The sequence below is a fragment of the Mus caroli genome, chromosome 12 (genome assembly GCF_900094665.2).
Source record: "Mus caroli chromosome 12, CAROLI_EIJ_v1.1, whole genome shotgun sequence".
In the NCBI taxonomy this organism is placed as follows: Eukaryota; Metazoa; Chordata; class Mammalia; order Rodentia; family Muridae; genus Mus; species Mus caroli.
In genome coordinates, this window is record NC_034581.1 from 657,305 (window position 1) to 669,062 (window position 11,758).

Sequence of the window (11,758 nt, forward strand, 5' to 3'; positions counted from 1 at the left end):
GTGTGTGTGTGTGTGTGTGTGTGTGAGAGAGAGAGAGAGAGAGAGAGAGACTAAGACTTGCATGAGAGAGACAGACAGACAGACAGACAGACACTTTCATGGAGGCGATCAGAGGATAACTTGCAACTGGTTCTCTCCTTCCAATATGTGGGTCCTGGTTGTCAGACTCAGGCCCTCAGGCTTGGAAGCAAGTACCCTTACCTGCTGAGCCATTTTGCCAGCTTAGCTTTGGTTTGCGCAATTCACATTTTTATGGGGCTGGGGACTTGGCTTAGTGGGTAGAAGTACAAGGCCCTGATATAATTCCCCACCCCACATAAACTGGGTGTGTTGGTACATTCTAGTAATCCCAGCATGCAGGTGGCAGAGGCAGAGTTTAAGGTGATCCTTAGCTACATAGTGAGTTTGAGGGCAACCTGGGCTATCTGTGACTCTGTCACACAAAAATATATTCCGTATGTCTGATTATTTTAAAAGACTTATTTTATGTATGTATATGAGCACTGTATTTGCATGTGTGTGTGCATAACAGAGGAGTGCATCAGAGATAGAAGAGGGCATCAAATTCCACTATAGATGGTTGTGAACTGCCATGTCGTTGCTAGGAATTGAACTCGGGGCCTCTGGAGGAACAGCCAGTGCATAACAGAAAAAAAGAGTCTGGGCAAGGTGGTAACACGCCAGTTGTCTGAGGATACCGCTCAGGAAGCAAAGACAGAGAGAGGTTCAGGGTCATCTATATCTACATAATGAGTTCAAGGCCAGGACCCTGTGAAACAAAGAACAACAAAAGACTCAGGGAAAGTATCTGTTGATTAAGCATAGTCACCTTACCTTTCACAAAGAAGGGAGCCTTTTTGTTTGATTTGGTTTTTGAGACAGGGTCATACGTAGCTAGGTTGGCCTCAAACTCACTGTGTAGCTTAGAGGAATCCTTTTCTCTCTACCTTTGAAATCGGGAATTCCTGGCACGTGGCACCATGCCTGGGCTCACTGAGCCAGCTCTGCCCCTTCCTACCTCTGAACATTTTGTAACTGTAAGATTACTGAGCACACCCTAGAGCCTGTGAAGCTAGCAGACCCTGAACCAATCAATCACCTTCAGTCTTCTGAGGTGTTCTGATCATTTGCTTCCAGATGAGCAGCACGCACGCATGCACACACACACAGAGTCAGGGAACAGAGCTCTGGCACCTTGTCTTGCTTCCCTAGGAAGCCGAGAGACACTGAAGGGGAACTGGGGTTCCAGGACAATGTGAGGACAGCCAGTTATTTAGTTTGATTAGTTTCTACCAGTAGGAGCCTTAGCAGGTTCTGACCTCAGGCACCAGGGGATGAAGCAGCCTGTTGTTTTTCCAGGCAGGCCTGTGTGCTTGGGCCCTTGGTTAGCCTTGGTCTGAAAACCTATGGGGGCCTGAGCTGGGGGACAGAAAGCTATGAGGCTAGGTCCAGACAGTGATGATGATGACGATTGATTTACCTGATGTATGTGAGTGCACTGTCGCTGTCATCAGACACACCAGAAGAGGGCATCAGATCCCATTACAGATGGTCCTGAGCCACCACGTGGTTGCGGGGAGTTGAACTCAGGACCTTCAGAAGAACAATCAGTGCTCTTAACTGCTGAGCCATCGCTCCAGCCCCCGGAGAAATGCTTCTTGTGAAGGCCCACACTGACACCACTCTCACCCAGGGGAGCTCGGAAGGAAGGCTGCAAGAGCTGAAGTCAGGCAGCCTCGGGCAGCTGCAATGGATGGTGGCGTTTGAATTTCCTGAGGAAGGGTCCAGTTTCAATGATGGAGCATGAGGAACATTTCTGTTTTGTTTTGTTTTGTTTTAGTTTCTTGCTACATTTTTATTTATTATGTTCATCTGTGTCTGGGAACATACACTAGAGTGTTTTCAGGGTCAAAGGACAGGTTTACGAGTGGGTTCTCTTTGGTGTGGGAATTGAACTCAGGTAACTTAGCTTGCATAGCAAGTACCTGTTCCAATGGAACCATCTTGCCAGCCCTGCTTTTAGCTTTGTAAGGCAGGGCTTCATGTAGCCCTGGTTGCCTTCAGACTCAATGTGTGGCTACGGATGACCTTGAGCTTCTGGTCCTCACGCTTCTACCTGGTGAGTGCTAGGATCACAGGTGTGCACCACTGTGCCTGGCTTACACAGTACTGGGGACTGAACCCAGGGCTTCATGTTTGCTAGACAAGCACTCTACCAGCTGGGCTGCATGCACAGCTGCAGGGAAGTCTATGTCCTAGTGAGGATAGAATGCAGTAGGGTATCCTGGGGTCATGGTGGGGTCAGGCTGGCCCACCAGTTGAACCCTTAAACCTTCGAAGGTCGTGTCCTTATGTTTGTCCTTCTTCATCTTTCCAGGTGGAAAGCAGTGACACCCCCAAGGACTCAGCGGTGACCACCAAGTCTCAGCCCATGGCCCAGGACTCTGGCCCCTCAGATCTGCTACCCAATGGAGACTTGGAGAAGCGGAGTGAACCCCAACCTGAGGAGGGAAGCCCAGCTGCAGGGCAGAAGGGTGGGGCCCCAGCTGAAGGAGAGGGAACTGAGACCCCACCAGAAGCCTCCAGAGCTGTGGAGAATGGCTGCTGTGTGACCAAGGAAGGCCGTGGAGCCTCTGCAGGAGAGGGTGAGTCCCAGCCTCAGGGAGCCCTCTTCTGGCTCCTCTGAGTCTATGGCAGGTTTCAGGATGATGGGCAAAGGTGGGCCGGGTGGTGGTGACGGTCTAGAAGCTAGACACAGCACATGCATGTGTTTACTAGGCTCACCTAATGTGGTTAACAGGTTTTAAAAAATTAGCTGCCAGTATTTAAAAATCAAGAAATTCCAAATGAAAATCTGGAGTTTTGGCTCTTTGTGGGGGAAAAAAAAAGCTGGCTCTGGCAGTAGGCAACAGTAGGTTTGCTTGCATAATGCCAAGGGATGCTAGACTGAGGTAATAGGTGCCTCCCTTCTGCCTATGCTGGTTGTGTGCCTCAGTTTCCCTCCACTGCCAGCTGGTCCACTTAACTTTTAGCCTTGACCTGCCTTGGCTCATGAGGCCTGCAGGTGCACTGTTTACCTATCCCAGTGCAGAGGGCTTGCCTGACACACTGCAGTTTGGTTGACTCCATAGAAAACTTGGTTGTGACAGTGGACACTGAGGGGAGGCTGGAGGAGGAGGTCCTCTGCACGCGGCCCTGTTCAGACTTCTCCATCTGCGGACTTTATGGCCCAGCCCTGGAATTTTGGAAAGTCGCCCACATTTCTCTTTCAGGTTAAGCCAGAGCTTTCAGGGCCAAGCAAGCTGTAAACATGTGAGTAATGAGGACAGCTCGCTTTTCTTCGTGTTTGTACGGGGCTTCACAGTTTACACCTCGCCTCCTCCTCCATTATCACATTTGATCCTCCAGGGCCTGCCGGTTGCTTTGCATATGTGCATTTGAATTTCAAACAGTCTTCCTTCCAAGTGTGCATGATGGGGTGCGTAAATGGATTAACTGGCATAACTTATTTTGCACGAATCCAAACCTAATATTTATGCAGAGGAGGGAACATTTCCAGAAAAGAGGTTTCCAAACTTATTTTGAAATCTTTCATTCATTATTCAGCAAATATTTAAGCTCTCTCTGAGGCACTTTGCATTTGTTGTTCTATTTTCTCTTCCAAACGATCTTGTTCAAGAGGTTTGATTAGCCCCTCTTAACCAGGAAAAAAATATAGCTTAGAAAGTGATTTGTAGCCGGGCGTGATGGCGCATACCTTTAATCCCAGCACTCGGGAGGCAGAGGCAGGCGGATTTCTGAGTTCAAGGCCAGCCTGGTCTACAGAGTGAGTTCCAGGACAGCCAGGGCTACAGAGAAACCCTGTCTCGAAAACCAAAAAAAACAAAAAAACAAAAAAACAAAAAAAAAGTGACTTGTTCCTGGCCTCTAAACCTGGCCTCTGACTTTCAATACTTTAACTTTTTGTTCTTGGAATTTTTTTTTTAAGGGTCTCACTTTGTAGCCCTGGCTGGCCTGGAACTCACTGTGTAGATCAGGTTTCAAGCTCAGATATTTGCCTGTCTCTGCTTCCTGAGTGCTAGGACTAAAGGCGTGCACTATCAATGCCTAGCCTAGACCTCGAACTTCTGAAACTCCTTCCTCTACCTCCGGAGTTCTGGGATTGCACAAGTAGGCGCCACGATGCATCTTTTATTATTTATGTGTGTGTGCGTGTGTGTGTATGTGTCTGGCACTTGAGTATGCCACAGTATACATGAAGCGGTCAGAGGGCAACTTGGATTCTGTTCTCTCCTTCCATCGTGTAAAGCCCTGTTCAAACTCAGATTGTCAGGTCTGGCAGCAGGCACCTTTATTTCCTGAGTCATCTTGGCTGGCCGTCCCTGTTTTTATATGGTTCTCAGGCTTGGACCCAGGGTATCAAACCCAGGACTTCTTGTATGCTGGGCAAAGCACTGTACCAACCGAGCTACCTCTAGAACCCAGGACTGGTTAACCTTTACTCTTGAGCCTCTCTGCTCTGATCTGATGCTCTGTATCGTGTTGATCTTGAACTGTCCAGGCCTCATAGGAGGCTCGTGAACAGAGAGAGAAGAGGAAACAGGGATACCTCCTTGCAGCTCACAGTGGGACGTATTTCAGAGAGCTCAGTGCCTTTCCTAGGCAGATACTGTGTTCCTTCAATGCACCTCGGGGGTGCTGGGGTCACACCAAGGCAGGTACCAGGACAGTGCCTCCCACCTGGCAGGATGGAGCCAAAGCTCTAGGCTGCTCTTTGACCTTGAGGGTTTATTTATCTCCAGGGCTTCCTTGTCTACATCCAAGTTCTTAGGTACTCAGTCAGCCATCAAGTGTTCATTAGACATGTTTGGTGTGTGCCAGGTCCTGTGCTGGTCTGTGGAAACCATCCTGAACAGAAACCTGGCTCTTAGCACGCCTTTAATCCCAGCACTCGGGAGGCAGAGGCAGGAGGATTTCTGAGTTCGAGGCCAGCCTGGTCTACAGAGTGAGTTCCAGGACAGCCAGGGCTACACAGAGAAACCCTGTCTCGAAAAACCAAAAAAAAAAAAAAAAAAAAAAAAAAAAAAAAAAAAAAAAAAAAAAAAAAAAAGAAAAAAAGAAACCTGGCTCTTGTCCTCAAGGACCTCACAGTTGGCTAGAGACTGTGTGCTTTCAAATGTGAGGACTAGACAAGTAGCCCTGGGTTAGACGCCCAGTACTGCAGTAACTGCTATGGTGCCCAAATCTCAGGGTTTGGGAGCAGGATGGAAATTTAGGAGGTCAAGGTCATACTTCGCCTATCAAGTTTTAGGCCAGCCTCCTCTCTCCAAAACAACACAAAATAGTGACAGCAGAGCCAAATGTGCTGTTGTGCTTGAAGGACAGTGTTCCTGGGGCAAGGGGACAGATACAGAGCCACAGCAGCTAGGACTTCAGAACTGAAGCTGGCCCTGTCTGTCTGGTCATTATCAAGGGATGTGCTGAGGCCTGTCACAGGAGCAGTTGGGGAAGAAGATAGTGAGAACAGAGCATCAGGGACCTGACAGAAGCCACCAGACTGCAGTGGAGAGAGCCAGGAGGAAGGATGTGGCAGGCACTGGGTGGCAGGTGGCCAAACTAGGCTTTCCTGGCCGCCGTCTCACGGCTGACCTGGCAGGCTGTGATTGGAAGTGATGACTTTCCACCAGATTCCCAGGGGTTCGCAAGGTCTGCAGGGGGGATGAGAGGTTGGAAGCTGCTTCGGATGTGGAGAGGAAGTGGTCCTGCTCTGACAATTCTTAGGCCAGCGAAACAGCTCTGAAGAGATGAAGGGAGGCCACCAAACAGCAGAGGTCTAAGAGGTAAAGAAATGTTCAAGAAGAGGTGACAACCTGGGTTGGGGACTCAGACAAGGTCTAAGCATGATAGGTCCACTCCGAGTCTCAACTTCCATTTGACCTTGGGGAGTCAGGTCAGACTCACTCCTGGGTCACCCGAGACATCCAAGAGAGGTGGGCAGTGGCCTCCTGGAGGCTCTGGCCTGTGTGTTGGTGTCTGGGGTCTGGCCAAAGTTCCAGCAGTCAGCTGACAATGACTGCATCTCAGCTGAGGACTTCAGTGAGGAGATAGCTCCCCTCATTCCAAGGCTCTTTTCAGAGAGTTTCATCCATCCTCCCTGGAAACCCAGGGTGCCTGCCTCTACTGCACAGTGTGCTCTACCCCACTGCTCAGGGTCCTCTGGCCAGCTGTGGTCCATAGTACCTGGGAAGCCAAGACACAGAATCTGTAGCTCTCCCTCAAAGATCCTCATGCTTTCTGAGAGCCTCTTCTCTCTCACTTCAGCCTTGGGCCATGTGAAGAAGACCTGATTTTCTCTGCTTTTCTTATGGGGAAGAAAGTAGGGAAGCCAGGTGTGGCACCTCACACTTGTAGTCTCAGAACTTGATAGGTGGAGGCACGAGGATGAGAAGTTCAGGTCATTCTTGTCTTCTCATAGCTTTGGAGGCCAGATTAGGATACATAAAACCTAGTAACGGAGGAGTGGGCTGAGAGTCAGCCAAGGCTGCTCTGCTCAGAGTGAGCGTGAGGACAAACATGAGCCAGTAACCACGCTTAGAGTAAATCTAGTGCCTGCCCTGTCACCTGATATTGTCTCACTGTAAAGAGAACTTGGAGTAGTCTTTACTGAATAGTCTCTGGCCAACAGGTTAAGTGCTTGAAGCCCCTGACCTCCTCTGTCCCCAGGACCTGAGGTACCTTGGAGTCATGTTCCTGTCCTCCAGAGCCACTCTGGGAGGCACAGGCACCTAGCCCAGGGACCCTGAGTCTGAGCCAGGAGCATATGGGAGTAAGAGCTCTGGCGTTCAGAGACAGACAGTTTGTGGTCTGCTGGCCAGACTGGAGAGGGGAAGAGTGTGTGCGTGAGCGCGTGCGTGCAGTGCACCATTTCAGTCCGAAGCCCTGAAATCCACTCACGGCCTCTGTTGCCTGTTGTGAAATATTTAGCAAATTCAACCATGTCTTCTTTTCAGGTCAAAATTTCTGGTAGTCTAATGAATAAATCAGGCCAAACAGTGGTGGCGCACACCTTTAATCCCAGCACTCAGGAGACAGAGGCAGGTGGACTGCTGAGGTCAAGGCCAGCCTGGTCTACAAACTGAGTTCCAGGACAGCCAGGGCTACACAGAGAAACCCTGTCTCAAAAAAAAAAAATAAATAAATAAAAAATAAAAATAAAAAATAATGAATAAATCAGCCCTGGTAAACGTAGTTAAAAACCACTGGGGTAGGAAGGAGTGATATTCAGGAAACTCCTAGGTCCCGTACACAGTCTAATAGCCTGGGCCAGCTTGGACTCCTCACTCACTACCCTCCTCTGGCTGCTGCATGGTTGCTGCAGCAGCTGTTGCAGCTTCAGCAGGAGCCGCGATCCAGGGCAGGCACCCTCTTCTGGCAGCCTAAGTCATGGGCTGAGCACCGAGGTCCGAGGGAGGGGCTTGCCCTAGAGGTGGGAGGCCCAGGGCAGGCCTGAGGGGGAACCCCGTGGAAAGTGGGGAGCAGACTTGTGGGAGAGAGGACATGGAGGAAACGGGGAGGAAGAGACATGGCGGGTGAGATGTGCCTTAAAAGGCCAACCACGTACCCTGTACTGGGAGGGCATACACCCCCCACCCACACAAGGGTTACAGCCACCACGCTCCTCCCACGCACCGCCTCCACGAGGCCCAGCGACACGCCTGCCTACCACGGGGTTCACGGCCCACGGGGTAACCAGCAGGGGCTCTGCCCTCCCCTTCTCTCTCCCTCCCTCCCTCCAGCCCCTCTAGATGGAGCCCGGCACACATGGCAATACAGAGCGCTCTGGGCAGGTGCAGAGAGAAACCTCAGGTCTGTCTGTGACAGTAGGGGAAAGATCCAAGCTAAAGATTCAGAGCCATAAATGCTGCGGGTGGTTTCCACTCCTGAGCTAGGAGATGTAGCCGGGGCTGTGTTTTCTGTTTGGGGCTCTTTGTTTTTGTACCCACCCACCTCCAACCCCCCCACACCATGCACACCAAGCTACATGAGCCAACCTTAGTGACCTTCCTGCTCTGGGCCCAAGCCCTGTATTTTCTCAGTCTCAAAGAAAAGAATTGAGGCATCTAGGTGAAGAAAGGCGGCCGAATTTTCCCTACTTAATAGGAAAAGCCATGCAGCCAGCTGCCTGCCGCGGAGCTGCCTGGGAGAGGAGCCTGAGAAGCGTGCAGAAATGGCAGGAAGATGTCGCTGCCCTCGTGTCCGGCCTATGCGGGCACAAAGAGTCCTTCCTAAAGATGGCGCTGTGGAGACCGCTGCTCCCAGCCCAGATGTCCCTCCCAGGAACTGGGATCAGTGCCCAGAACTTTGAGAAAAGCCAAAGGAACAGAGAAACGTGCGCATCAGGGAGTTTCTTAGGGAAGGGAAGCATGCTGAGGCGTACCTACTGTGCGCCAAGCCCTGTTCATGCACTCATTGCTCACACTAATCCTTAGAACATGTCACTTTGGATCAGTGAGGACACAGCAGAGGTTAGGGGGGTCATGGTGAAGAGGGGATCCAGACTTAGCTGGGTAGCACACACCTTTAATCCCAGCACCTGAGAGAGGCAGGTCTGAGGAGTTTGAGGCCAGGTTAGGCTACAGAGCAAATTCCAAGACAGCCAGGGCTACATGGAACAACCCTGTCCCCCCCGCGCCCCCCCCCCAAATCCTTATCTTAACCTGAGAAAGAGCCAGGAATGGAGGGCAGTTTCCATGTTGGTAACAGGGCCATACCATTTAGAACTGTTTGTAATTGGAGCTGTTTCCTGGGGTCTGTTCCACTGGCCCATTGTCTGTGCCCCAACACCTTTTCCTACCCCATGAGAAAGGAGTTAACAGCCTGGCTTCTTTAGCCCAACCCCTGCTCAGCCCCTCCACCCTCCTGCCCCTCGCTGAGTGAGGGCCGGGAGTCGAGCAGCAGGTGATGGCTACTTCAGAGCCCCTTTTGTGTACTTGAGACCAGGGTCCAAAGGCCAGAAGCCGTGCCCCTGAGTTCTGTCTTCTTCCTGTGTTCTTGGACCCAGAACCTGGACCAGGGTCTCTCTCTGCTCCAGGCCTTGCCTGGCACACAGGTAACACAGACGACACATGAACAAGCAAACACTAGGAGGACCCTGATCCCATGGAGGCCCCCAGGCTCCTCTGAGCCACCCCCGTGACTCCATCAACAGTCCTCTTGTTCTTCCCTTTCCACAGGCAAAGAACAGAAGCAGACCAACATCGAATCCATGAAAATGGAGGCAAGTGTTTTCCTCACTCACAGGGGCCCTGTGGATCCTGATTCTAGAAGAAAGCCACCTCTCTGACGGACTGTGGCGAGTGTGTGTGAGGGGGGCCCGAGGGTGGGTCCCTGCCCCATCTTTGGTTGTCCCTTGTGAGAGGGAGAGGAAGTGGGGGTGGAGGTTGGAAGTCCCCTAGTGAGGCAGCCAGCTCATCCCCCTCCAGAGATCAAGCACTTCCCCTTTCTGCCTTGTTCATGAGTCCCTGCCAACTCCGAATCCCTCCTCAGAGGGTCAGCCCCTCTGGCCAGGAACCAGAATTTCTATACTCTGGGATGAGTGACCCCTCTCAGTTTCCCCTCCAGGAGGAATGAACCCTGCAGAGTACTTGTGCCCACCTTAATACCTGTCTGTCTCTCTGTCCTAGGGCTCCCGGGGCCGACTGAGAGGTGGCTTGGGCTGGGAGTCCAGCCTCCGTCAGCGGCCCATGCCAAGACTCACCTTCCAGGCAGGGGACCCCTACTACATCAGCAAACGGAAACGGGATGAGTGGCTGGCACGTTGGAAAAGGGAGGTGAGACGCCTTCTATCCTTGATGCCAAGTGTGGAACTGGCAAACCACAAGCCAGTTCCAGCCGCCCTCTGGGACTTCTGTTGGGCTGTAGCTGAGACTGTTTCCCCCTATGGTTAACTCCTAGTGTTTCCAGGAACTGGAACTAGGCAGTATGAAGTTCAGTTGTCCTTTATCTTGTTATGGGTGCTAGCTGTGCACATAGGTAGGCTCTGTGCTTACGGCACTCTGGCAGCTGTGGATGGAGTTGATGTTCTGATGGGTGAGAAGGACAGAACTGAGGGGAATTGGCGGCTCAGTGGGTCCTGCAGTGCACGGGCAAGACAGGTCTCTTGGAAGAGGTAACATTTGCATTCTGTGAGTGTCTAGAGAAGTGTGGACAGTGAAAGAAATGACTCAGGTGCAGGTGACAGCCATGGCGACAGGCACTTCCGCTGGATTTTGGCGATGGGATCAAGGGCATGTTGATAGAAAGGTCAGAGAACTGCTACAGCCAGTACTGTAGGTCTGGCCTGGGCTGTTTCCTCTGATGGGAGGACTGGCTGGTGGGATGGCTTGTTCAGTGTGGGATGCCAGGGAGCTGGAGGCTGGGCTTGGGACTGCAGAGACCACGGTGTGAGAAGGCAGGGTCTGTGGAGCCTACTCAGTAGAGGGCGGAGAGATAGAGGCTCAGAATTTCATGCCCAGAGATGCCAACGATTTGGGGCAACAAGAAAGGAAGAGCAGCAGCCATGGGGCCGAGGTTCCCAGGAGACTAGGAGAGGTGCGTATGGGAGAGTGGCTTTCTCATACAGTAGCCATGCATGCGGGCTGGGGCCATTCCCCAAGGTGGTCAAGCCTGAGAGAGCTGGGAAAGGGAAAGGGGAAGCCACATAAAGACCTAGATGTCCATTAGTCCCCTAAGGTCAGCTTTGGGAAGGGAGGGTGGTGGGTACCACACCCACAGGGAGGGAAGGAAACAGGGTCTTGACCTCAGACTATATGACAGTGTGTGCTTGCTGGTCCTAGAGAAAGTTCCAAGCAAGGGGAGGGAAGGGTCAGGGTTCTGGCTGCTTTATTGTTTCCAGTTCCTTTGGGATCCAGGAAGGCAGAAAGCATGCTTCTGAAAGTCTGGAGAAAGGGCAGCTCGGTCAGGGTCTGAGAGGGGCACTTTTAGCACTGAGACTGCACGGTACAGCTTCAGAGCCATTGGGCTGCTCTTTCTTCTCGAGGGACCTTGCGGATCAGAGAGGGCCTGCTTCACACCAGTCTATGCAGGGCCTCTGCTCTTGAGCCCTGAGGCAGAGATGCTGAGGTAGTGACCTGGGCCTGGTCTCCTTCAAGCATCACGTGGAGGCCACCCAGAGCCACAATAAGAAAGATTTCTCCCACTCCCAGAAAATGAAGTTTTTGGTGTTTTGTTTTGTTTTTCAAGACAGGCTTTCTCTGTATCCCTGGCTGTCCTGGAACCCACACTGTAGATAGACCAGGCTGGCTTCGAACTCAAAAATCTACCTGCCTCTGCCTCCCAAGTGTTGGGATTAAAGTGTTGGGTTTCAAGCCAGCACTGCCTGGCTTGAAAATGAAGATTTTTTTAAAAAATCAATTTTAGGTTTCTGCTAAAATTTTAAAAGATTTGAGTGGTCAAGTTGGCCCCAGCCAGTAAGGACACTTGTCACTGAGCGTCACACAGGAGAGAGTTCTCCACACACATACACACACTCACACACACTCACAGGCAGCACATATATAAACAAACCAATAAGTGTAAGTAACATTTTAAAAATTTAAATTAAAAATATATAAGATTGGGGGTCTTGGGAAACTGGAGAAGGAAAATACACGTTTGAAGTCACCTGAGTCTGTGGGACCCCACGTAGTTCAAGCCCCTCTCCCACTACATAGCCAGACCCCACTCCCAACAAAAATAATAATAAATTTTTTTTTTTTTT

At 51.2% G+C, this 11,758-nt stretch overlaps 1 protein-coding gene across 4 annotated transcripts in view; it reads left to right on the forward strand.

Moving 5' to 3' along the window:
- The window catches only part of Dnmt3a (DNA methyltransferase 3 alpha), a 105,398-nt gene that overhangs the window by 54,912 nt on the left and 38,728 nt on the right, over positions 1-11,758 (forward strand). For all 4 annotated transcript variants that reach the window (XM_029484347.1, XM_029484345.1, XM_029484346.1 and 1 more), the window contains exons 4-6: positions 2,378-2,645; positions 9,234-9,277; positions 9,684-9,830. In XM_029484347.1, the coding sequence (XP_029340207.1) occupies positions 2,378-2,645; positions 9,234-9,277; positions 9,684-9,830 (459 nt within the window). The remainder of the gene's footprint in view (positions 1-2,377; positions 2,646-9,233; positions 9,278-9,683; positions 9,831-11,758) is intronic.